The sequence below is a fragment of the Oratosquilla oratoria genome, chromosome 35, assembly GCF_046742065.1.
Source record: "Oratosquilla oratoria isolate Oo_2021 chromosome 35, ASM4674206v1, whole genome shotgun sequence".
In the NCBI taxonomy this organism is placed as follows: domain Eukaryota; kingdom Metazoa; phylum Arthropoda; class Malacostraca; order Stomatopoda; family Squillidae; genus Oratosquilla; species Oratosquilla oratoria.
In genome coordinates this window covers 6,589,959-6,617,125 of record NC_134811.1, presented here as the reverse complement: position 1 = coordinate 6,617,125, position 27,167 = coordinate 6,589,959, and the positions used below count along the sequence as shown (strand labels likewise).

The following is a 27,167-nucleotide window of genomic DNA, read 5'->3' as shown; positions in this document are numbered from 1 at the left end:
TTTTCATTTGGAATCATGAATCATATTGTCTTAGGGACTAGTGGCCTTCGTGGAAGAGCAGGAGCGTCGAAGGGCAAATGTTGAAGAAGAATGTCGACGAGTCGAAGATTCTCCATCCAAGGGAGGGCGAGGCGACAACAAAGGTCCCCCTGTACATCTTTCTTCTAGACGCGAAATTATCCTCGACAGGTGGGAAGTCAACAGGGAGTGGGAAATTATTCTGTACAATTTATTTATATTAGCTCTAAATATACTGAGTGGTACTGATTTATTGACCTGGCGCATAAATAAGAAGACCAACAGATGGATCAGGTAACAGTCACTGTTATATTAACAGAAAATTGATATACCGTTGCTATTTCTTTTGAGTATGAGAGGGAATGTTGTTAAGCATGTAGCCTGATGTAGGTATAGGTTACATCTATAATCTCTTAAGATTGTCATGACATTCCACAGGATATTCCGTGCAAATGCCACATTTCTTACAGAATTCGTATTTCGATTAAAAAAAAAAAAAAAAAAAAAAAACGCTGCGCGTCATTTCAAATTGTCTATTAATTTCAAACGTTGTACCTTATTTTCGGGCACAAATTTCTTGTATTCTCACCTGTGTACCTGGGGTTGCCAGACGGGCCTGCTCAGGTGCCAAGTTTGACAACCCGAGCAGTGTGCTGCAAGAAAACGATAAAATTAACTCATGTTTTATGTAGTTAATATTAAATTGTAAAATATGTAATGAAACAGTGAATGCCACAATGTTAACGCAATGCAGTGATTAAGTGACAAATGTATCCCGGAGTATTATATATTCATAAACAGCAAATTTGAGTTGTTGCCTTGGGGTGGGTGGGTGCTTGATGGCATTCGAACTTGAAAAAAAGTTTCAGTTTTTCATTCATTTTTCACACCACTTCACGTTATTTTCGGGGCATTGTGAAACTTAAAGGTAAATAGAAAAATATTTGCATGTTTTTTTTTAATGTCATTATTTACGATTTAGTTGAAAAATATTGCATGAGAAACCGAGAAGAGGATTGTTTGTACGGATATCTGATCCTAAACCGCCTGTGAAGTGTGAAAAAAAAAAAATAACAGGTGGATCCAATGGACCAAATAATTTTATTTTAATTAATTTTTATTCATACTACCACTATTTCCTAGCTGCATTATATATGATATCAGGTGAATGAAGAAATGTTTCTCACAAATTTTAACAAAATGTTGACAAAACTGCAGTTATGTACTGTACTATTTAGAATTTTTATTTGGGATGAGTATAATCAGGTTTTGATAGTGAAGAGAATAATATTGCAATCTATTAAGAGCGACTTTTCAAAGCTGGTACAGTAAAGTATTGGATGAATTCTAAGGAAAAGGAAATGAAAACAATTGAGACGTAGTGACCACAAAATTAATACATCACAAATTACTGGCGCGGTTCACTGGGCCCAGTTTTTAAACTTATTATTTTTCACTAACTAAGGTTTCACAGTTATCTTATATATAATATAAGTATAGAAAATAGTGGAAATTTTAAAACTGAATTATGCAATTTGTATTTGCAAAATTGCACTTCTTAGCAATGAACAAAAATATCATTGATCTTAGCCGGCATAGTGCCTACTGAATTACTGTTCTTTATGACAGTGAATGCACACACCGTTGGAATGTTTTCGGCAAGCATGAATATTCTTATTTTTTTCCACTCGAAGAACATCTTCATGTTTTCGTTGGCTGAGGAATATCAGAAGAGCTAGAAGATGGTCTTCTTTTCTTGTTTTGTTGAGAAATGTCTGAAACGAGAAGACTGTCTGAGATCTTTTTTTAGCATTAACTCCAGCAAATTCCTTTCCTAACTGAATTAAGATTTTTTCTCTATCCTTGAAACTTTGGAAGTGAAGCCGTTTTGCAATAATGAAGGCATTCACTGCACATATATCAATCGATGTTGTAGAATATAGCAATAGTGAATAGGCCATCTTCCAAGTCATTCTTTTGCAAATGTCCTCACCGGCTTATCTAGGGTATATATTCCTTTTGTTTTGTTGTTGTATATAATAACTTTAGGCCTTCTTTCAGAACTTTTTGAATCATTTGAAGGCTGAGAGTGCATTGTACTCATAAGTGAGTAAATAATTTTTCTTTGGGATAGGATCAGAGTTCTTTTAAAATAAAAAATATTGGGTTGTTGATTTCTCTTTTCCATTTGTGAGAGCACTTGGAAGTTCAACTTATTTTTTTTTATAATTGTTCCAATAAATGTAGTTTTCTTGCAATGGAACTTTCCAGCCAATCCTAAACTTATAGAATTATGATCAGAAGTTATATTGTGACCACTATAGTGACTATTTTCAAGTTCTTTTATTAGGCCTTCCACAAATCTTGAACCATGATTTGTCTCTCTCCCTTTTCCTGGGTTATTCCCAATGTAGCTTTGCATTTTCCAGGCATAAGGTGCTTCACTGTCACATATTGCCCAAATTTTACTTCCATGTTTCCCTGGTTTTGAAGGGATATATACCCAGAATGGGCAGCACCCTCTAAATGAGACTAATTGTTCCTCAACTGTCATGCATGAACATCTTGTAAATCCTGATTCCATATATCAAACGCTTGTCTTATGAGCTCCAATGTATCATCACTTATCTTTCTTTTTCTTGTACTTACATCATCAAAACTCAACACTTGTAAAATCTGTTGAAATTTTCCATGCCTCATAATTTTGTTGAAGATTGTGCGGCTACCTTTTTGACCGTATAAGTGAGTGACAGTTTCATATTTGGATTTACAAACAACTATAAGAGTAATACATATACCAACCACTTTTTCCCCCTCACAAACCTGGGTGCCTGTTGTCTTGGTCTGTGTACAGGAGAGGGGCAGCAAAGCCACAGGTTGTCACTGGATGACTAACTTCTCAGGTGACCCAAGTTTGATGTTGGAGAACATTGCAGTCATCTTGTTGTGTTACCGGGATTGTTCTCCTGTGAGAGGAGATTCCACCTGCCTGGGTCACCTAGTTGGCAAAGGAGACTCTGAGGAGATCCATCTCTGCCATACAAACGTTGATCTGATTCATAGGGATGCTTCCAAAAACCTTAACTTATTAACTACATATCTGCAGTCATTGATATCCTAAATTTATATATATAATTTCTGCTCTTTGTGGAGATGTTTGGAAAACTTTTTGTTTTGTTTTTAACTTTGGTTGCTGAGTGTATGGAGCATAAAGGAATCTTATAATTGACGAAACAGAGAAGCTACACTGCTTGTCCCTCTGGATTCTTTGAGTTGAACAACGTAACCATGTTAGAAACAGAAGTTCTGTTGAGATGGTGTGGCCAAGTACCATTTGTTGTGGCTCCAATGATAGGAGTCAAGGTTTGATTCCTGAAAATGGTGAATCATAAGTACAATCTTGTCATAAAGTATGTATATATTCTTTTGACAAGCCTGTGGTCAGCGAAATAAAGAAAATTATATTGTGATTTTGTGGGTGTTCTTTGCTGAAAGCTTTCGGTTAATCAAGTATTTTGAATATCTTTCATCTTGGATTCGCTGTGATAAGAACCAGAAATTAGTTGCTAAAAGTCAAACGACAAGTTCAGTTTGTTATGATTTACAAGCAGATGTTTGACAAGAAAAATGTATCTACCCAATATTTTACCAAAGTGGAGTTATTCACATCTGTACAAACACTGACATGACAAAACTGGACAAATAAGTATATATTGTGTTACACACGAGGGCAATTTCTAAAAAGTGAATAAAATGTCGAGCTGAGAATGGTAATTACCCTAGATTACAAAAATAATACATTACAGGGGAGCTTCCCTCTCGAACTTAAGCAGCTTACCTCAGCCCCAACAGTCGCCATTGGCCGCAGGAGCCCATACCCAGCAGCACCTCGACGATCGCCTGCGGTCCATGATCAGGAACATCAAGCGTGGTGCCAGCTCACTCCTGTTTGGTGCCTATCAACATTTGGTTGTTGATACGTAGGTTTAGTCTTTATTCAGTCCAAGGTGGGGGCCACAACACTCCCTAGTGATAATTCTTCAGGCAGTCTTCTTTAGGTAAACGGTATTCTTTGACTGACTTGGTTCTTTAACCTAACTGGCATCTATATTTGATTCTTTTGTATATTCTGGGTAGCTCCAAGCAGTTTTATTCAGCTGAGGGAAACTTACAAGTATCAAGGGGTTAAGAACTATCTTTATTAACCCTTTGGTGTCTGCATTAGATTCACATGTTTATTTTGGCTGCTGGCAGCCACCTTATTCAGGTGAGGAAAACATTTATAGGTGCCAAAGGTCTTCTTTCACTGTCACCTGGTATAACGGCTTTCTTCGTCCATTGTCTTACAGGAAACATACAATAACTTTGGTTTCATTGCATGTTTATGTGCACACAATCTGTGTAAGAACTTTGAAATAAATCAGCTGATGACAGATGGTGTTCCTTTGTTTTAGGAATAACCCTGACATTGACAGGAGTCCTCACCCTAATGCAAGATCATATCTACTTTAGCAGGACAGTTGCTGTCACATTCCATGCCAGTGCCTTTGAAGTTTTATTAACTTTTCAGGAACAATTATTATTCCTTGTGAACTTTGCACATGTCAAACTTATTAGGGAACATGACAATCTGGTCCTCCTCCCCTGTAAGGGGTGGTGATGGTACTTTGACAAACGAGTGTCTATACTATCTGCCTTAGGCATGACTAAACATGTTTACAGACTGAAGAGCACTGGCAGAATAGACACGAGCTTAACATATGAATATCTAGTGTGGACCTCTAGCAAGAACCTGAGAGGGCAAACAGTTGACTATGTAACCTCATTGTCATAATGTGTTGATACTAGGCCAACCAACAACAACAAGAACAGCTTATTGATGTTGTTACTGAAAGGAGTAATTTTGGTCAGAAACCACCAATAAACTATGTTGACAAAATCACAATGTATGTTTCCCATACAGCTGTTCCTGATACTTGTCTTTCTAAGGTTGTTCTGCATGCCACTGGTAATATGATAACTGTAAATTGTGTCTTGGGTTTCATACAGACTTTATTGCATGAGGATATTCTTTTGCACATACTACATGCACCCTACAACATTCATTGTAGTCTGTCTTTAGTATCCTCTTTATACTGCCTGTTATCTGATGTAGATGTTAATTATGTTATGAATATTGCATTTGTTATGCTATAGGTCAGAGGTTCTCAAACATGGGTGGAGTGAGGAACATTTTGGTCAAAGATGTTTCTGCCTAATATGGTCTGGTGGTCATGGGTGTTTTGGATGTGGGTTTGGTCAGAGGAGGATGTTTTGAAATTATGTGCTTCATGGACAAGTCAGCAGTGTTTCTACCCTTTGTGTATGTTCTCCTTCAATGAAAGTTGTGGATGTATGGAGAAATGCTTCGAGACTAGGAAGCCAGTGAGTGTGACTCAATCACAGCAGTCATTGACTGTGGAAAGACTGTCCATCTTGCCCTTTAGCAAGTGTTTCATGGACTTGTTATTTTGCAGTTTTGTTTCTGTCACCCCAGCCAATCCATTTGGTGCAAGATTTAGCATTTGGTTCTTGTGAGTCTTTATGAGTCAGACAATGAGTTTTGTGTATTTTGTAATGAGATAAATGCTCGAGATGTAGATGAAGTTTGATGACATGTGGTATCTTTGAGATTGAGCACCAGATCAAATCATTCTGGTACTTGAATACTTTGATGCAACATCCATCACAGGACATTAGAAAGTGGCAACACAGAGCATGGCCAAGATCACTGTGAATAGGCATTTGTCTACATCCACTAGCTTTCCCAATTCAGTTGTTATGCCTGCAATTACCATCAGTGATAAAGCACTCACTAGTATATACATATACCAAAAGGCCCTCTCCCTCTCATTAGGGGTGTGGTTGAGTCGGAGCATACATCCATTGTATTTTCTTTCTTCTTTGAACGGACACTGTGCTCATATCTTAATGTAAAACTTGAGCAATCGTGCCACACTTATCCTATAAACACTCAATTGGCTTCGAGATTGTGAGATGGGAATATCCAACTAAAGTCTTAAGTTTATTGTTCTAACTTTCTGATACATCATTAATATATAATTGCAAGATTTCATACTAATAATGTGTCAGGAAGCTTTAACAATAAAATTAAGACCTTAGTTGGGTATTCCCATCCAGCAATCTGGAAACTTAATTGAGTATTTACAGGTGTGGTATGGGTTGTTGGAGTATCATTTGAAGATGAGGATAGCGTCCTATTAAAAAGAGAATGAAGAAAATTGACCCCACACTCTAAAACAAGGTCCACAATTAGTGCAAGGAGAGAGCAATAGGTCAGGACTATTGCAGTAATGCTTTAGGGAGTCAGCTTGACCTGTGAGATGTGCGACCTAATCTGTGAAAAGTCTCGTTCATATCTAACATTTCAATAATTTTAAATTCCCTGTGATTGAATAAGTATAGTGTACTTTTTTATTTGGTTTAACAATGCAAAACTACCCCCTATCAGGAGGCTAGGATGGTGCCCCCTACAGAGGACTTGGTAGCATGGAACTTAATGAACTGTGCCCTTGGTTCAACTTGCCAGTGGTATGGTTCAAACCGCCATCACCTTGACCTCTTTTTGAAGGAAAAACGCCCTAACCTGCCTGGCCATGGAGCATCCTTAGTGTACTTAGTCATGCATAATTGAGTGTGCATGTATGTCTGCATGAGCATATCATATCACTGCAGCCGAAAATCCTTCCCATACCCAGAGCTGGGCACATAACCGCTTGACAGGTAGTGCATTATCATCAGTGCATTACCGAAAAATCTGGGGTGCATTTCAGTCAGTGCATTACTGATTTTAATTTCCTTAGAGCAGTCCACATTACTGCGTATGCGCATATGTGAGTGTGTGTGTGTAAGGAAATTAAAATTAGTAATGCACTCCAGATATTTTGGTAATGCATTGACGGTAACGCACTACCTGTCTGACAGTAATGCGCCAAGCTCTGCCCATACCAAACTCATGTCCAAAACATCCATCATTTGAAATACCTGTCCACACATTTTAAGCATCACAGATTAAATGAGCAGAAAAGGTAAATATTTCACCTTTTGAGTAATAAAAAAAGGATGCAGGGGACAAAAATTATTTGAGAACCACTGCTATGGCTAGTGTCAAATATATTTATGTTGTAAAAACTAATCATAATTAATCTATACTGTAAATATGACTTATATTGACAGTGCTCAAGGTAGGTATTGATAATTAATTTTTGTATATGCTAATGAATGCCCTCATCATACTGCAAGTTTTATGTATACAAGTTCTTAGAATCCTGCCCACTAATGCTTGAAATTGGCTGACTCGGTACAGTGACTTAATAGGTTTGTGTTCAGGCTTATGTCAGAGGATTTGGTATTATTATATGGCTTGGCCAGTATGATAAACTTTATTTTTGGTTTTATTTTGTCAGCATTAGGTGCTGCTTCAGTCCTTAGGGGACAGTATAGGTGGTAGAGGAGAGATATAATAAAGACGGCAGAATGGAGGGATAGTTGGAGTTAAAAGTAGTCAACCTTCGTTTGAGAAGGGATTAGTCACCAATCATAAAACAATGCTATGTGACCCAAGTCTATGAAGATGTCACACTCAAATCCCTAAAACATTGACAACATAAAACTTTCTGTAGTTAGTATCCAATATGGGAGCTAATTTTAGTTAGTATGTAGGTAGTGTGTTAGGATGAGATCAATTTGTATGAAATTAGCAGGAATGCCAACCTGTAGAAAATGCTACCTTGTTGAAGGGGCACACACATTACTAGATAAATGTCAGAACCTAAGTGTTAGGCTTAAGTTGTTGCTCAAACAATGCTATGAACGTTAACTAACACTGTGCCTTTGTTATGTTCATACCAACTCTGCCTTATCACTGCTTTCATAACATTTGAAGAGACCATAGTGATAATTGTACAAGATTTTATTGATAATTAGTCATTACCATTAGTCCTACTATAACTTTATTTTTTTCAGCTACTCTTATTTTAACAATACTATTTTGGCTTTCCAGTTATTTTTTGTTTTATTTTGAATATTGTTTTTGTTATTCCTGAATGATTCCATTTCTGAAAAATTAGCATTGCTTCATGGTTGTCATATTGTCTCCTAATTTACCATGCTTTATATCACTAGGCTACTATTACTAGAAGCTAGTAGGGATGATATTACTAGTTCCAGGCACAAGAGACCAATGTGATAATTGTACAAAATTCTATAGATAACAGCAGTTCATCATTGCAAATATGAAGCCTACTGTCACTTTCCATGATTATTTTTAGTAGTTACTAAGGATATTGACTTGACTTCTCATAGGAATAGGGTTGTAGAGAACAGGACCTAATACCATAACTCCATCCCATTTTAGTCACCTTTTACGACCCGAATAGGAAAACTTGGTGGCAGTATTCTTTCTTCCCCCTGCCACAGTGAAGGGCAGTGGGTAGGGTACAGGGATGACCCGTCATTCATGAGGAGATAAGATGAGAGGGACGATAAGGTGGTGGAGGGGAGTGTATTAGGCTGGTTGAAGTAAACTGATGGAGAGAGAGTTGGTTTTATTTAGCAATCAATTTGGGTGCCAGTGTTATGATAGGGCTCGCTCTAAGGACGAGAAAAGGGGAAGGGTACAAGATGGCGAGGGAGGTGATGACTGAGTTTCAAGTCATGTCTCAACTTGGTCTTCTTGTGGGGGAGGGGAGAGGAAGCAAGAATGCAAGGAGCAACGAGCCAGGCTGTGTGATGCTCTTAGGCAATCTGAATCTTTGGCGTTTGTCCAGCCTTTATATACATGGGCAGGTACCTGTGGTCCTACAGAGGGTATGCATTCTTCATTGAACCCAGTGTTTATCATCACATGGCTCATGTGGCTGGCCAAGGTGCAGGTTAGTCATCACTGGTCAGTGCTGGTACTGCACGTGTTTCCTCAAGAAGGCTTTGTCCCACCTGTGGGCCTCAAGGAAGCTTTGGGTTGAATCATGCAGCTGGGTGGCGTGAACATGTCCCATGGGACCACTTGCGGGTCAGTAAGTTTGTGGGATGGGCAGAGAAGAGGTGAGGACAGGGGGAGTGAGGACTACTTCCTAACAGAATGGGATGGGTGGGAGTGGCTATGTGCCTTTTGGTTTGGCTGCCTCCCCCATAAGGGGGGAAAAAGCCTTTGGTACATAGACTAAGAATATTATTATTTCTGTGTTGAGTGATTTATGGGCCAATCTAGTGGCTGTTGCAGATTACCTGGTAGCTATGGATCTCCTGCAAAGAATGCACGTGTATGTACCTAATTGTACTCCCCTCATTGCAATGTACAGGAAAGGAGCTACATTTATAGGGTCTCATTTTTATTTATTTATTTATTTTATTTGAATTCATTTTTCCTTACTGTTCAGATTTAGGTTAGACTTGCTTATTTTGACAACTTATACATATTGTGCTGTAGGTGTACATAGAGAATTTGTTTGAGGTTTACAGTAGCTGTTAGACCAAACACCAAGATGGAAATAACCCATGAGTATAAAGCATAAGCCCATGTCTGTAGTCATTGAACAATAGTTTCACTAATTCTGATATCTTTTCCTCATATCTGAATTCCCTGGCCATGAGCTCAACTTGCAAATTTCCCTTCTGAAAGATCTCCACACTCTCTAACAGGAAACACTTCCTATCCTTCTGCCCAGTCTTCAAGGCTGCCAGCACTTCGTGGAGCATCAGTCTTCTTCTCCTAAATGAAGCTTGGAATGAAAATAAAACCATGGAATTGCAGCCTGTGATTCGACAGGTCTTCCCAAAGATCTCAAACCTGGCAGGACCAATGGTAAGTAGAATTGGTAGTGGTACCAACATTTGTAGCATTAGTAGCTGTATTATTATCATTATCTTCATTGTTATTATTATGGTTTTGATGTTATTGTTATTTTATTATCATTAATGTAATAGTAAATTATTAGTAGTGGATGAAATAAGTTGAGAGAAAGAGGAATGTCTGTTGACCAAGGAACAGTGGAAAGTGTATTTACCTAGTATTTACCTAGTTGTATTTTACAGGAAGGGGAGCTATGCTCGTGGCGTCCCGTCTTCATATCTCATTTTATCTAAACTATTTTTAAATTCATGTACAGTATTGTTTTTGCACACACCACTTTCTCGTCTAACTTGTTCCAACTGTCTATTACTCTGTGAGGAAAGCTGTTCTTTTTCAGATCTCTTCTATAGCTGTCTTTCTTGATTTTCTTTCCGTGTCCTCTTGTATTTCTATCATCCCATTTTATTAGATCCTCTCTATCAATAATTTCTATGCCTTTCATGATTCTGTAAATAGCTATCAAATCTCCTCTCTCTCTTCTTTGCTGTAGTGTCTGTAGCTCAAGTTTTGTTAGTCTCTCTTCATATGATAGTTTTGAGAATGTTGGTGCCAATTTTGTAATTGCTCTTTGTATTCTCTCAAGTTCTGTTATACATTTTTTTGTACTTAGTGACCACATCGTTGCTGCATATTCCAATCTTGGTCTTATCAGAGTATTTTCTTCACCATTTCTTCATCCAGGTATGTAAATGCCACTTTGATTGTTCTTATTAAATTATAAGTTTCTCCAAAAATCTTATTTATATGTTTCTCAGGTGACATATTATTCATAACAATGACTCCCAGGTCCTTCTCATTTTCAACTTTTTTTATTCCTTCTTCTCCCAATTTATATGATCCTGTTATTCTGTTTTTGCTTTTTCCAAATTCTATTGTACTACACTTTTTAGTGTTGAACTCCATCTCCCACTTCCTACTCCATTCCCATACTTTATTTAGATCTCTCTGTAGTGACTCACAATCTTCTGTGTTCACTTTTTTTTAATAGTTTTGCATCATCTGCAAAGAAGCTTATATAACTTTCAATTTCTTCATCCATATCATTAATACAGCAACTATTATTGGGGCCAGAACTGTTCCTTGTGGAACACCACTTATTACTTCATCCCAATTTGAGTGTTTGTCTCATATCACTACTCTCATCTTTCTTTCTTGCAAAAATTCTTCCATCCATTTAAGAGTTTGCCCTGTATTCCTCCTTCAGTTTCTAATTTCTTAAGCAACTTCTTGTGTGGTACTTTGTCAAAAGCTTTTTTTAGGTCTAGAAATGCACAATCAGCCCATCCATCTCTTTCTTGTATTATATCTATTAGCCTTGAATAGAAACATATTAAATTGGTGACGCATGATCGTCCTTGTCTGAATCCAAATTGACACATTGTTTTTTCTAAATATTTTACCCATCTACTTTTGACAATTCTTTCACAAATTTTTGCTATTGTACTTGTTAGAGAGACTGGTCTATAGTTGGTAGGGTCTTCTTTATTTCCCCCTTTATATATAGGTACTATATTTGCTTTTTTTCAATCTTCTGGAACATTTCCTTCTTTCAAGGAACTGTTTATTATGCTTTGTATTTTGTCTGGCAGTTCATTCCTGCATTCTTTCAAAATCCAGTTTGCTATATCATCAGGTCCATGCAATATTCTGACATCAAGATTACTCAAGTGTTTCATTATTTCATTCTCTGTTACTTCTATTTCTTTCATAGGGGGGACTTTCTCTTTCCATTCAATCTCCCCAGGTTGTATGATCTCCCTTGTAAACACTGATTTAAAATGCTTGTTCATAATTTCTGCCATTTCTATTTCCTCTGTGTATTCAACTCCTCCTTGTCTTAATTTCTCTAAATCTTGTTTGTTTTTCAGTTTGTTGTTTACAAATCTGTAAAATAGTTTTGGTTAATCTTTACATTTTTCTATGACATCTATTTCATATTTTCTCTTTTCCTCTCTGCACACTTGTACATATTCATTTCTATAACAAGTATATATTTTCCATTTTCAGGTCTTTTGTATTTCTTCCATTTGGTCCAAGCTTTATCTCTTTTGTCTTTTAACACTCTACAACTTTTGTTGTACCAGCACTTTACATATTCTTTTGTTTTTGTCTTGGGACATACTTTTCCACTACTTTTTTTTTTATAAATTTTGGTCAAAATATTCCATTTCTCTTCCACTGTTATTTCTTCTTTGTATATTCTTTCCCAGTTTTCATTTTGAAAGAATTCTCTTATTTTATCAAAATTTGTTTTTTCATACATCATTCCTCCTTTTCTATATTGTTCATTTCTTTTCATGTATTTCTCCTAATTTAGTTCCAGTTCAATCAATATGTGGTCACTCTTACTTATTGGCATCTTATATTCAATCTTTTCCACAATTTTAGGTTCAGATGTGATTATTATGTCTAGTCTTGATGGTTCTTCATTTCTATACCTAGTGTTCTCTTGTATCCATTGTGTCATTGTATGGTCGATAATCATCTCGAATAGAACATTTCTCCATGAGTCGTTTCCACCCTTTACTGTCATCTCTTCCCAGCAGACTTCTTTGCAATTAAAGTCACCCATTATAACTATTCTTCCTCCATCTTCCATTATCTTATTTAATGTTATCCTTGTGTCTTCTAACATACTTTTATGTTCACTCTCTTCCCACGAGGCTGTTTTTGGAGGCACATAGTTTATTACAAACTTTCTGCTCTTCTTATCTCTGTCTTCCACTTCGATCATAATCATCTCTACTGTATTCTTTCCATATGTGACACACCTCATGTTTATATCCTTAGTCAGGAACATAACTCCACCCCCTTGTTTTATCTCTCTGTTTCTAATCCAATAATTATATGCATTATGTCCTACACTGTTGGGTGGTAGTGGACCTTTTAATTTTGTTTCTACAATTCCCATTATGTCCGGTTCTTTTTCCTTCAGATAATCATTCAGCTCATTCAATCCTGTTATTAATCCATCTATATTTGTGTAAGACACTTTTAATTTTCTGCTACTTCCATTGTATTTTCTGTTTCCCTTTTGTTTTTCTCTAGTATGTCCCATTTCCTTACTTTCATATTCACTACTCTCCAATAGAATTTCTCTTTTTCTGACTCTGTTCTTATCTCGTTTTTTTCCTTAGCTTCATGTCTTTTAATTTTTTCCTCCTCTCTGTCCTCTTTATTCATACCTTTTTATATTGTTCACTTGCTGCTAGTTTCCCTGTTTTTCCTAAGATATTCTCTGCTGTCGTTTGTGACCTGAATTTAATCTTAATTGGCCTGGTCTTATCTGTACTATACTTTCAGAGTCTAAACATCTCTTCAATTTGTTTCATGATTTCAGGTTCATCTTCCTGAACTAATTCTAGTAAACTGCTTACTTTTTCTTTTTCCACTTTGATTCTTGTGGTTCTATTAAGATCATACTTCTCTTCCATTCCTGATATAATTATACATTACTTTTTATCTTCTAAGTCTCTTACTATATTCTCCTTCTGTCTCATCACTTTAATAACTGAGTCTTCAGTTTGTTCTTTCATTTGCTGTTTAATTATATCAGTAAATGCAACTTTACTGTTCTCTTGGATTTTTTTTTAACCCTGTGCTTCTTTTGCTATGGACTCTTTATTCTCTTTGTTCTTCTTTAATTCCTCATTCTCATCTTTTACTTCTTTTAACTGTCTTTTTAATTCTTCTATTTCTTTAGTTAGGTTTTTGTTCACCTTCTCTAATTCTTCCAATTTGTCAACTTTCTGCGCAATCTCTGCCATTTTACCGAACCTACTCTCCCAATGTTCGGTCATTTTTTCAAGTTTTTCCTCTAGTCTTGCTAATCGGGGGAGGTTGGTATCCCCCCCCCCTCATTAAATCCCTGGAAATTATTATCCTCACCTTCCATTGTGCTGCTCTTATCTATATTTCTAATCTTTACATTTTTGTTAGTCCCTTCATCGTCACTAAATTGACGTTTGTTTATATGGCGTCTGCCTGCCTGGACCAAGTCCCCCCACTTCCTCATTTCCTTCCATTTCCCTCAGTAATCCCTCCCCTTCTCCTTTTTCCTCACTTTCCCACTACACCACAAGCTTTCCCCTTCCCTATAAATACAATAAGGTACTTCCTTGACGTTGAGATCCACGTAAATTTTGATTTTTTTTTCGGAACTCCAATCTAACTCCAATCTTCGCCGTCCATCCGGCGAAAGTGTGTGTGTGTGTATATATATATATATATTATATATATATATATATATATATATATATATTGTATATATATATATATATATATATATATATATATGTATATTTATGTATATATATATATATATATATACACAGTCAACTCTCAATTAACATGAGTTTAACTAAAGCATTTTCGATTTAACACAAGTTGATTTTTAAGGATTTTTTTTTTTAAATAACACGGCAATTTTGATTTAACACAATTTTAATTTGGTGGTAAGAGCACTGAGAGAGAGGGCCTCCGCACGGTTAGTCTCCCACGCGCTGTTTTGATCTCAGTCTGAACTAGCCCACACTGTGAGTAGAAGTGTCTGTGTTAAAGGTGAGGACCGTGATAATAAGTCATAAAAGCTTGAAAAATTGTTACAGAAAAATGAATAATTTAGAGATTGTAAACTCTCGTTTTCTGTTCTACACCAAAACAAAAAAGAAAACGGTGTTACCAACCCACAATTAATGGTAAATTAATTTTTAAATGTATGGACTGTGATTATAAGTCATAAAACTTGAAAAATTATTACAGAGAAATGAATAATTTAGAGATTGTAAACTCTCGTTTTCTGTTCTACACCAAAACAAAAAGAAAACGGTGTCACCAACCTACATTTAATGGTAAACTAATTTTTAACGACGAGTGCCCGGGATTCGGAGGAAGAGGCGAGTGAGGCGGAGAGTGGCTGGTGACGAGTGCACACATAGAATAAATAACTGTGTACAGTACTACAAATAAATACAAAGAATGTGTGTTTTTGTTGTTTCTGATTAACACAACGTCTCCAGGAATGTAACCCTTGCGTTAATTGAGAGTTGGCTATATATATATATATATATTTATATATTACAGATGAAATGGGTGGGAGTGGATTTAGGCCTTTGACTTTTGCTACCTCCTTTGTAAGGGGAAAAAAGCCATTGGTATATGTATGCATGTTTATATACATGAGGTGGTGAGGAGCATGGGGAGCTGCCATATAATAAAATGGTTGTGGGTATAGTAGCTCATGCTGTTGGACTATGCTGCAGAAGTAGTGTCATGCTGCATTACCTTTGATCTGTGCGATGTGGCAGGGGACGTTGAGGATTTTATGCACAAGGTGCTAAGATGGGTATCAGGAGATTATCTCTCCCATCTGAGCACAAACACTTTGCCCTAACAAGTTCCTAGTTACTCCATCAAAGTTGATATTCTGAGTACCAATTATTAATTAGCATTTGGCGCAAGTTTTGCACATCATCATGAAGCAATTGTCACGGGGAGAAAATAGCAGTTCCCTGGCAGACATAAGCTCTATTGATGCATATTTTGTAAATATGAGACATTCTCCTTTGTTCATACAGTTACCTACGTAGAGAGTTCATGAATATGATTGCCATACATTTTATCCTCTATCCTTATATGGTGGAAGAAGCCCTTGGTATACAGATATAGCTGCTTTATCAACAAGATCTGGAACCATGTTAGTCACTGCTCCTTGAATTTTCTGTTTTAATTATATCCTTCTTTTTGTGTGCTTTGACTTTACCACTTTCTCTACAATGGGGGAAAGAGCCTTTGGTATCTGTATAGTACATTGTGTACACTTAAACAATCATTAAATGCTAATATGAACTTTCTAATTGCCTTGCTCAGCTGTCTCATTGCATCACACATGCACAGCTACTAGCATACTACTCAGACGTATACGACAACATATCAAGCCTCCTGATAAGCGGGAGTTTGTGATGTTAAACCAAATTACCATCACCACCTGTATCATACATTACATTCACTCAAAAAAATATTCACACCCGGATAACAAAACAAGCTCTTCAAAAACAGACCACCAAACTCAATACTCCACCAAACCCAACCCTCACCCTCACCCGCCCCCAGACATCAAACCTACAGGAAAGTCACTCTCAGGAGAAGCAAGAACCACACTAGCATGTTCAATCAGACCAACATTCAGTTCTAAGACAGTACCTGCACAGAATAGGCCTTGCTGCAGAATCAAGCTTTCCTAGGTAAAGCCACGGCTCAGAAGACACTGAGCTAGTAATTCTGTACTGCCCCACATTATCCATGGACAGCCACACACTATTTCTTTCCCGAGCAATCTAAAGGCTTCTCTGGTGCCCATTGCCAATTGCATTGGAGCTGTGGGTCGCCAGCAAGAGAGATCTGGGGAAACAAATTTATTGATTTCAATTACCCAGGAGCATGTGTTACCATTTAAATAACTGTGGAATAGATTGTAGCATTAGAAGTTACTTTAGTAAGAATTGAATTGAATAATGGAATTCTTGTGTCATAAAAAAGGAAATAAAGTAAAATACAGGTAGTCGTCGACTTACGACCGAGTTCGGTTCCGACATACAGGTCGTAAGTCGATCTGGACGCAAGACAGACTTTATATATATACAGTATATATTACCCTTCAATATTATTTTTGTTACTATATACATGTATATTCTATATTATATTTAGCATACTGAAATAATCTTAGCATCTTTGAACTATGTTGTACAGTATTTTTTAAACCTTTTTTTTTTATAATTTTATCTGATTTTCTTTGAGAAACGTAGCATACTGAATAAAATCCTATCATCTTTGACCTATGATATTTAATACTGTATTTTTTAACATTTTTATTATTCTATCATCAGACTTTCTTTAGGAAACGTATGCATACTGAATAAAATCTTATCATCTTTGAGCTATGTTAATATTCATTATTCTTTTTATAATTGTCGTTAGGAAACGTAGCCTAGGCCTACACATACTGAATAAAGTCCTGTCATCTTTGACCTACAAATACCTTTTTGTTGGTTAAATTAAAATCATTGTACTGTATAGTTTACATCTTATTAATTGCAAAACATTAAAAATACTAAATGCAAGGCAAAATTAGGAAAACAATTATTTCAAAACACATTCTTTTCGATTACGTACTGTACCGAAAATATTGTTATCGACAACAGACTAGGCTTAAACAAAGTTTACTGTTTCATTTTATCAATTGCAAAACATAGAAATACATAATGCAAGGCAAAATTAGGAAAAAAAATATTTCAAAACATTCTTTTCGTTTACGTACTGTACCGAAAATATTGCAAAACATAAAAATACAAAATGCTGTACCGAACATATTCATTGTTATCGACAACAGACTAGGCATAAAAAGTTTTACTGTTACATTTTATTAATTGCAAAACATATCAAAATATAAAATCCAAGGCAAAATTGAGATCCTCTCTTTGTCTTTTAAAATTATCGACACTGTAGAATGTGATAACTGAAGTTCACATGCTATCACATTAATTTTCTTCCCTCCTTCATAATGTTTTATCACTTTCATTTTCGTGTCAAGATCAATAACCTTTCTTTGTTTCTTGGCAGGCTTGGAAATATCGAAAGATAATTTTCTTTTAGACATCTTCATGGGGGTTTGAAGCACAAAAAATTTAAAGATATAATCCTTGTCATGAATGAAGTCAGAAATACCGCATGCTCCTGAATGAGAGAGAATCTGACGCTGCCGGTAACCTGCCAAAACTATCGTACTCACGTGTCGCAGTGTGCAAAGTAATTGTACTGCACTGCCAGGCATAACATTGCAATTGTATTACTCTATTAAATGTTAAATATTATTGCACTATCTCGTGGTCGTAAAGTCGATCAGTCGTAAGTCGCATAGGTCGTAAGTCGACGACTACCTGTAGAATAGAATAGATGAATCCATTACTATGTGTCTCACTTACAGGGCCTACAGCTCCCAGGTAACAAGTAATGGTCATTGGATCAATCATTCAATCTATTGCCCCAGGTCTTTAATTTAGAAGACCTGTGGCCTCTTTGAGGAGATGGGGTTGTGTGTGTCCACTTGGTGTTGGATAACGGCCATCTGTCTTCTTGGGATTTTTTTTTTTTTTTTTTTTTTGTAAGGGGGAAAAAAGCCTTTGGTATATGTATGTATGTATGTTTTCTCTCTCTCTCTCTCTCTCTCTCTCTATCTATCTATATCTCTATCTTGACACTTAATGTAACAGCTTGAAAACTGGACACTGCAGCACCTAGCCACTGGGTTGGCCCACAAGTAACTTCAAGTTATCTCGGTAAGGGTAGCGTAGGGCAGCGTAGGATGCTGTGTTCATTGTCTTGTATACAGTGATTGTACCTGAGGCATTTTGCTTCTGTGGCCAGGCCTGTTCTCTTGGCATTGTCTTAAAGCTGGATAGTGGCATGAGTGTAATTGCGCTAATATGGTTATAACATGGGAGTGTGAGGGATTTCTCTGCAGGGGTGATGTCTAGAGGAGGTATGTGGAGTAGAGAGTGTGGTGGTCATTCTTAGAGTGTATGTTTTATGATCCAAGTGTTTATGTATTTTTAAGGTTGTGGTGTGATGTAGGTTTTTGTAGATGTTTGAGTACTAAGTTTTCTTTTTGTTGGTTGTGTTTATATGTTGTGTATGGATGATATTTTGACAAAGCCTGAAATGATTTGTCCCCATCTTTATTTTCTGCATGAGGGGATGGAGAGGGGAGGGCATTGCTGTGTTAGTGAAGCAGCCCTGCTGTTGATGTGCTGTGTCTTACTGCATTGCTTCTGACCCAGGGAGTGGGTGTTGTGTCTTTACTGTAGGGGGTGACAGTGAAACATGTGTTTCTAATGGTTTAAAGTAGTTATTAGAAAGTTCTGTAGGACTACACAAAATGCCGTGTTGCAACACAATAAGCAACGACAGAGTGACTGGCAGGACGTGATCTCATTTCCTGGGCGTGCAGTGTTGCCAGGTGGTAATTTGGCCATTTATTATTATACTTAGTAGACCTGTACTCTGGGCATAATTACATCATATATGGCATTGGCATGCTATGATGCTTGCAACAGCATCCGAGTGCTATGATGTGTGCCTCAGCACAACAGTATAGGCTTACATGCCACTACACTGAACATTGTGTGACACGCTTGCATAACTAACCATGTCACAGTGTGACATGCTACACCACAGTGGGCAGGTGATGGGGATGACCCTTTATCCAAGAGGAGCTAAGATGAGAGGGACAACAAGGATGGTGGGGGAGAAGAAGCCCTTGGTATATAGATAGATAAACAGATAGAAAGGTTGTGTTTATGTTATGTAATAGGATGGTGGTGGGATTGAGAGCTCTTGCCCAAAGCTGTGTGCTTATCATTCTCATGTGCTGTTTCAGCTGTTTTGGTTTTTGTGTAGATGCTTTGATGAAGTGGTTTTAGTGCACCCTCTCATTTTAATATTGCTTTGCTCTGTGTTGTTTGGAGGGTATCTTTGTTTTCTTGATTGTAGGGAACCATGCAGGGAGGTATAATGGAGTGTGTTTCTCATGAGCCATTTGTGTGCTGTAATTAGAATGTCTTTCTGCTGACCCAAAACCTATGCTTCTTACTGATCTTGGTATGTTTTGTTTTCTTATTGATTTTCACTGTTAGGTCCTTGATGTGTGTGCTGAAGGAGATGTGAATATCAAAAGTGAGTCCCAGGATTTTAGGGCTCTTGTCCAATGGAAGAAGTATGACACTAAGGCAAATTGAAGAAAAATTGTAGGGGTGGTAAAGTAGAGACTGAAGGTAGGTGGCAGAAAGGGGTAGTTGTGATGATAATTGTCACCTTGAGTTTTACTGACTGAATCAATTGTTGTCTTGAGTTTCACTAAGTGGGAAAACCTGCAGCTCCACTGTTGTCTGTGTTGTATTAATGTGAGACTGTTTCTGTGTCACCAGCTGAAAATGGTAGGGAGAGGAAACTTGTCACTGGCTGGCAGCTCTCCATGTGTGAAAATAGGCTAAGTTATACAGTTGAACTTAAAAGATCTTGGGCACTGTCCAGTGACTGAGTGTCACCAAGTGAAAGCTGCATTTCCTGATGGAAATGAGGGGGTTGATGGGTTTTGAAAGTGGGTAGCTTCACTTTCCATCTTGCAGGACCACTACATGCAGGAACCTGTCACTGTTCCCTTTGCTGACTGAAAACTCACAGGCCTAAAGCGGCTGGAAAAATTCTATGGGCCCTTTTATGGATCTTTCTGGGAAGAAACATTGGAGTGTTGTTTGTGTTGTATTAATGTGGTATTTTCTGTGTCATTGGCATACAGAAGTAGCAAGAAGGAAGCCATTGCCAGTTATTGGCTTGTTCTGTGTGAAAAGATGGAGGAAGTGCAGTCAAAATTGGGCCTGGAGTCTGGGAGTTGGGACAGAGTGTCAGGCCTTTGGTGGAGTTCAGGGTATTGACGGTTTTTGAAGACCAGTTGCAGGGAAATGATTCTCAGATGCTTATTGTACAGGACCGCCACATGCAAGTGCCTGTCATTAGTCCAAGGAGGGGTAGTAGAAGTTGAGAACAGATCAGCATTTCTTTTTTGAGTGGAAATTAGTTTCCAGTATAAAACGGAATGCTGGGCTATAGGGATGCCACAAAACCAATAAATTCAGTACCTCCTTAGGGGTGTACAGTGGCGGGAGCTATAGCTGGTACTGGTGTCATGAAGATACACAGTGACATCTTCCAGAAATAATGTATTTATTAATTTTTGTTTCCCTTTTAGATGACTGAGGGAACAACAAGGTTTATTGTGGTGCGCCACCCATTTGAGAGGTTAGTTTCCTGCTACAGAGACAAATTCGAGGATGCCAAGAAGGACTTCTATTATCGGCGCTATGGGGAAACCATGGTGCGTCGCTTCAGAACTCTGCCGTCTTCCATTTCAACTTCACAGGTATGATACTACTGATTAAATGTAAAGACGTGTGAATAGATAGTTTTCCATACAGATGCATAAACACTTGGAATAGCTTAGAAGGCACTATAGCCCAAGCTGCTGGAACAATACCTAAATTTAAATCTAAGTATGATAATTGGAAAATAAGGATATAGTCCGGGTTGGAACCATACATGAATTTAAAGTTAGGTATAATAAGTTAAGTAAGAGACAGGACCCCATAAGTATTGCTACTTTCTTGTGTACTACAGTTAAGTAGATACAGTTAAGTAAATACAGTTCTGTATGTTCAGAAATCCTTACCATTTGGAAGGAAAAAAACCCATAGAAATATTTGGAAATACATCAAAATTCTTCTTATTCAGAAGCGGGTTGCCTGATTTTTTTTGCTCTGAATGGCTTTCAAATTTTAGGTATTCTAAATAGAGAGAACTATATTCTTTCTTAAAATCAACAAAATCCTTATAGATTTCAACCAGGAGAACTTCATTTTCAGTAATCATCATTTTCCTACATGGTTGATAGTAAGCCATCCATATTTACATATGCAGGTTTTTATTTTCTTACCTGGTCTCCTGCAGTTTTGCTCTCTCTCTCTCTCTCTTTCTTTCTCTCTGTTTCTCTCTCACTTTTGATAATTTCTGGGTTGTAGTTTAAAACCCTCTCGCATAAACTGTTGCCTCTTGTTCAGTTCTGTTCTTGTTATTAACCTTGGCATCATTTACAAACTCCCTTGTTATAATTCTTCTTCAGTAACATCTTTTCTGATCCATGTATTCATGAATTTGTACTTGTTTGCTAACTTCCAAGACTTGACAATATCTTTGTCTACCAATAGTAACTTGAACTCATATTCAATATAGTATTTTAGTCATCTTTGATTCAATGTTTTCTTTATTGTCCTATTTTGGAAATAAGAATAGTATTCTGGGATTTTTCAAACTAGTTTTGTTTCAAGCTCTGGAAATTTGGATTCCTGATCCAAAACTATTTCTCATAGGACTGTTCTGTACCTGTTTTATTATAATCTGGAAGTTGGTTCCATCAATCATTGCCATTCTAACACTTTTATTTGATTTATCTTGCATATCTTTTTTGAAAATCCTTCAAATTCAATCTCATGCTTATTGGTGGGTTCTTTTGTCATCAAAGCATTTTTGCTATTGTGAGATTTTTTTTAGTTTTGTTCAGTTTATCCCTATGTAAGTGCCTTTTGCTACATGTACCATAAGTGATAGACCTCATATTCATGAACTAGACTATAGATCACCCTGAGGTGCTCCTTTCGTCATTTTACAACTGCTATGAGTGTCCCGTGATTTAGGAGTGGTGATCAGCCCTTCATCTCATGTCATCTCTTCTGATTTGTGTGTATCTTTATTCTTGTGTACCCTTATATGTCAATACGTCCTAAAATATATATACATATATATATATTGGCTTATGTATATAGTTTTGAGAAAATATCTTTCCCAAGAATGGAAAGATTCTTGTAGAGTTTTGAGAAAATTCATCTTTACTCGGCAGGGAAGGACACTGTTGCGCCAAGTGAAGGACTATGTAAATAACCCACGGACAAAAGATTTTATTGCTCTACGTGACAACCCGTACGCAAATCCTGTGGGTCCGACCTTCATTGAATTTGTCAAGTATGTCGTCACAGTCCGTGTTGATGACGAACACTGGCGCCCGTATAACCTTCATTGCTCCCTCTGTTACATCAACTATGACTTCATACTCAGGTGAGTATTGTGACCAGTAGGAACTGTCTGCAAGTATTGTGACTTTTTTTTCATTTATTTATTTTTTTTATTTACTAAATTATAAGAACAACACTGGCATGATTGCAAGGACATCATCCAGCATTGAAACAGTACCAACACAGAATAAGCCTCTCTCATCTCTCTTCTATTCTCTCTCTCTCTCTCTCTCTCTCTCTCTCTCTCTCTCTCTCTCTCTCTCTCTCTCTCTCTCCCTCTCTCTCCCTTTGTCTTTCTTTCTCTTCTCTCTCTTTCTCTCTCTTTCTCTCTCTCTCTCTCTCTCTCTCTCTCTCTCTCTCTCTATATATATATATATATATATATATATATATATATATATATATATATATATATATACAACCACTCCTGGTTTAATGACGACAATTGGGACCAGCGCGCCGTCGTTAACCGAATTGGTCGTTAAGCGAAAGTGTATACATATACGTACATGTACTGTATGTACAATGTCCAGCAATACATGTATCTTTATTTTCGTGTATTTTCCCTCTTTTATACAGTACATTAAAGCTTTATTTACTGTTTATTTACGGTGGTTAGGTTCCTGAAATTACCGTATATGACCAAATCCGCGTATGCTGACATTCCATATTGAATACCGGGGTATTTTTTTAGTTTCGACCATGGGCGCAATATAGCAATAGAAAATTGATTATTAATTTTGTAAATTAAAATGTATCAACGTAATATGCAATTTTGTGGGCGGAAATGAAAGTAAAAAATACCATGCTACAAGAAAATATGCTAATGAACGAAGTCGGTAGCATAGGATTGGGACGCCATCTTGTCGTCTGCCAACGTCTATCACGACGACGACAACGAGGACGAGCCGGATGACATTTAATTTGCAGGTAATGATTTATCAAACACAGGTCAGGTTAGTTTAGTTTAGGTTAGACGAATTCATCATCCTTTTATTTCTTTGACATCGGCAACTATCATAACAAACATGGTGTACCATTCGTCCGACATGACTTCGTTACTTACGAAATTTGTTTTAGCACCTTTTTTTTTTGCTCACAAAATTGCATATTACTTTGATACATTATAATTTACAAAATTGATAATTAATTTTCTATTGCTATATTGCGCCCATGGTCGAAACTAAAAATTTACCACCACCGGTATATACTGTACCCCAGGTAGTTTTTGCAGCTTGCAGGATGGTAATGTAGACCTAAGCTTCAGAACACTTTACCTCACAGCTAATATCCACCGTACAAGTTCAATTATAACATCATACAAATTTGCCTCAGCCAACTTAATTATCGTACACGACGTCGTAACTTCGGGAGATTTACGTTAAACGTCTGTCATAAAGCCCGTCGTAACTCCGCGTCGTCGCTAACCGAGTAGGTCGTTAAACGAGGAGTACCTGTATATATCATCTAACTGCTAACTGGGCAGCCTAGTCAAAGTATACACCCATCCTTTATCTGCCACATTAATCTATGTAAAAATATTGTAATGCAACTTCATTTGTATAAGTAGGTTTTGCTGTTTGAGATTTCTTTCCTCATAAACCCTTTGTAGTATAATAGATTTTGTTCTGGCTAAGAGTATGCAATTTTATGTAGTTGAGATGGCTAACTCTGACTAGGCTAAGTCTTGGTAAATGAACATCTTTCCAGGTGTCCACCCCTTCAGTTGTGTGAAGTAATCTGTTCTTAATTGGAACAAAAGTCTCCGATGTGCATCACCGTTTCAAAGGAGTTGAAGTACACTCGTGTCAAACTTGAGATGTTGTCACAGTTATATTACTTTGGTCTTGAGGGAACTTGCAGATCGTAGCTTTATCGTCAAGTCAGTCAGTCTGTTGCCTCGGGTCTCTTTTCCAGGAAACCCACTGCTCCAGGGGACTGTCAATGGCCACTGGGCAGGCTCATAAGTTGCTCTGGGAAGAAATATTGTGTTGTTGTAAAAGTAGTGTTAGTGTGGGATATTGTAGAATGAGGTGCATGGTTTCTTCAATGTGGTGGTTCCATCTGGGTCAGTTTGGTGCTGAATGGTGTCTTGAAAGCAAGCATGTCATCAGTTTAATTCTTATTTCTCTTGAGATATAATATTTTGTGGGGCTAATGTCTGGGAATAAGAGTGGGGGGGTTGGAGTATTAACCACTTCATGCCGGGCCAAAATCTCGCGGGCAGCATTAGCTGCCAGACGTACAATGTTGCGTCATAATACTCGCATTATAAAAAATAAAGTCACCGCTGTATCAATCGTTCTCTCTTTCACCTGTGAATTTTGATAACCATAGAAAATATGATGAAGCCAGTTTACAGAGTATGGGGGTCACGCAGGTACAACTACAATAAATATAATCAAGACGCCGATATGGCAGCCTCCCGTACCCAGTTGCTCCTCATGACGCCTATGTAGGCATCACCGTATGGAAGGGGTTAAGTTTAAAGGTCTGTCTTGGAGACAACTTTACTGATATGTCCAGATTGTCGAGTGTGAACTTTGTAGTGTACCTTGTTTCAAAGTCTGATGAAATCTTTAACCACTTATGTGCTCTATTGTCAGGTTTGAGAACATGTATGATGAATCCCATCACTTCATCACATACATCAACCAGACAGAGAAGATCAAGCCAAGATGGGACAACCCAACTAAAGATGGAGCAACCAACATCGATGTGTCATCCCAGTACTTCAAGCAGCTTCCCTCCTATCTCATCAAATTACTTATCGAAAAATATAGGATAGATTTTGATTTATTTGAATACTCATATGATGAGTATTTAAGACTGGCATCTGATTATGAATCTTTGTCTTGAGCAAACAGTGAGTAGTATATCTGTTCCATCAATGTGAAAGGCTCATAGTGAAGCTATGGGTACCTAGGATGCATTTAATTATCTCTTCATTTTCATTAATCCCATTGTTTGGGTTGACATTGGTTGCCGAAGTCACATGAATTTGCTTCAAGTTTCACTGATTATAATAATGTAACCCTACATTAGCAAACAGTGATCCTAAGGTCCTTCTATCAATCTCTCTGAGAAGAAACTTTGGCCAGTTGTCTGCGTTGTATTTACCCAATTGTAATTTACAGGAAAGGAGCTATGTTCATGGTCTTCAATCTCTGTCTCTATCGATCAAACTTATCCTTAAATTCATTTGTGGATTTAGATTAGACTTTCTCCTCTCATAGGCTTCAACACGGGTTGATATATCTGTACAGGAAACTATTTGTGTATATACTTGGGGCACATGGTCTTTTTCACTTTTTTTATCCATGACTTCATCGAGCTTTCCCATTCCAGCCGAAGAGGCATCTCTGTCCAGTTTATGCACTCTTACATTAATGTAAATACAACCATGTTGCTCCCTTTTTTTTTTCCTTTTTTTCTTTTGATAACAGGAGTTCCAATATTTCTGTTCTTTCCTTAAACCACATTTACACTAGTCAACGAAAGGGTTGGATTCCAATGACTCAGATGGATGTCATTCAAGGTTTGAGGAGTTGGTTTTGAATCCAAGCTTAGGGATGCCAAAACCAACACAATACCATCATAGTCCATACCTTGGAAGAGATCCGAAGGAGAAAAACTGAAGATATATGTTAACAGTGTTCATATTTATGACATATTTGAAAAAAAATTATACATACAACTTATTCAGTAATAAGAGATGAATTATTCATTAGTGAAAAATTATCTTGAAATAGAAAAGAAAATTTGTGAAATGTAATAGGTGGCAATAATCAAGCAGTCATTTTACTACTGCTGTATTGTAAACATTGCTCAATTTTTGCAAGTGAAAATGCATGAAGGGACGGAGAGGGGGGGTCACCAATTAAATGAAGCGGCCTTGCTCAGGATGTGCTATGTCTTGCTGCAGTGCTTCTGACCCTGGACAGTGGGTGAGATGCAGGTATGATTCATCATCTAGAAGGAGCCAAGAAAAGTGGGAGGGAGGGAGAGGTGGTGAGTAGGAGTGGAATGTGTGGGGATGAAATGGGTGGGAGTGGGCTTATGTCTTTGACTTTGGCTACCTCCCTTGTAAGGGGGAAAAAAGCCATTGGTATATGTATGTCTGTATATATGAAAACTCTTCTCACCTTATGCTTGGTATCTACACTTTGGGATGTAAGGCATCCTGATTATACTAAGAAATAAGGATAGTAATCACTTTCTATCTGAGTCAGCCCTTCTGTTGCTGTTCTCTGTGGATGACAAACGTCTTCTACTTACCGTATATACTCATCTATAGGTCGATTTCGTGTAAAGGTCGATCCCCCATTTTTGGCCAAAAAATTTGGAATTTTCCATATACCTCATGTACAGGTCGAGTATGATGGGGGTTACTAGGCTGGATAGTGTGAGAAATGAGGAGGTGAGGAGGAGAACAGGGGTGGAAAAGGGGTTGGGAGATAGGGCTGATGAAAGAGTATTAGGATGGTTTGGACACATGGAAAGAATGAGTGAAGAAAGACTAGTAAAAGAGGTATGGAAGGCAGATGTGGAGGGAGTGAACATGA

At 37.3% G+C, this 27,167-nt stretch overlaps 1 protein-coding gene across 2 annotated transcripts; it reads left to right on the top strand.

The window, feature by feature from the left end:
• On the top strand, nucleotides 1-27,167 carry LOC143018490 (carbohydrate sulfotransferase 11-like). Of its 2 annotated transcripts, none has more exons than XM_076173865.1 (5): nucleotides 1-189; nucleotides 9,718-9,880; nucleotides 20,730-20,900; nucleotides 22,431-22,645; nucleotides 25,209-27,167. In XM_076173865.1, the coding sequence occupies exons 2-5, from the start codon at nucleotides 9,818-9,820 to the stop codon at nucleotides 25,459-25,461; spliced, it is 702 nt and encodes a 233-aa protein (XP_076029980.1). In that variant the 5' UTR covers nucleotides 1-189; nucleotides 9,718-9,817; the 3' UTR covers nucleotides 25,462-27,167. The 2 variants fall into 2 exon arrangements, with proteins under 2 accessions (XP_076029980.1, XP_076029981.1); XM_076173866.1 differs by lacking the exon at nucleotides 1-189 and adding an exon at nucleotides 19,618-19,755 and having other exon boundaries at nucleotides 9,751-9,880.

What these genes read in the sequence shown, in the direction of transcription:
- LOC143018490 (XM_076173865.1), top strand. Translation starts at nt 9,818, where the DNA reads ATGGAATTGCAGCCTGTGATTCGACAGGTCTTCCCAAAGATCTCAAAC. An exon ending in CAAACCTGGCAGGACCAATG is followed by an intron (nt 9,881 to 20,729) that starts GTAAGTAGAATT and finishes TTTCCCTTTTAG; the next exon opens with ATGACTGAGGGAACAACAAG. An exon ending in AACTATGACTTCATACTCAG is followed by an intron (nt 22,646 to 25,208) that starts GTGAGTATTGTG and finishes CTCTATTGTCAG; the next exon opens with GTTTGAGAACATGTATGATG.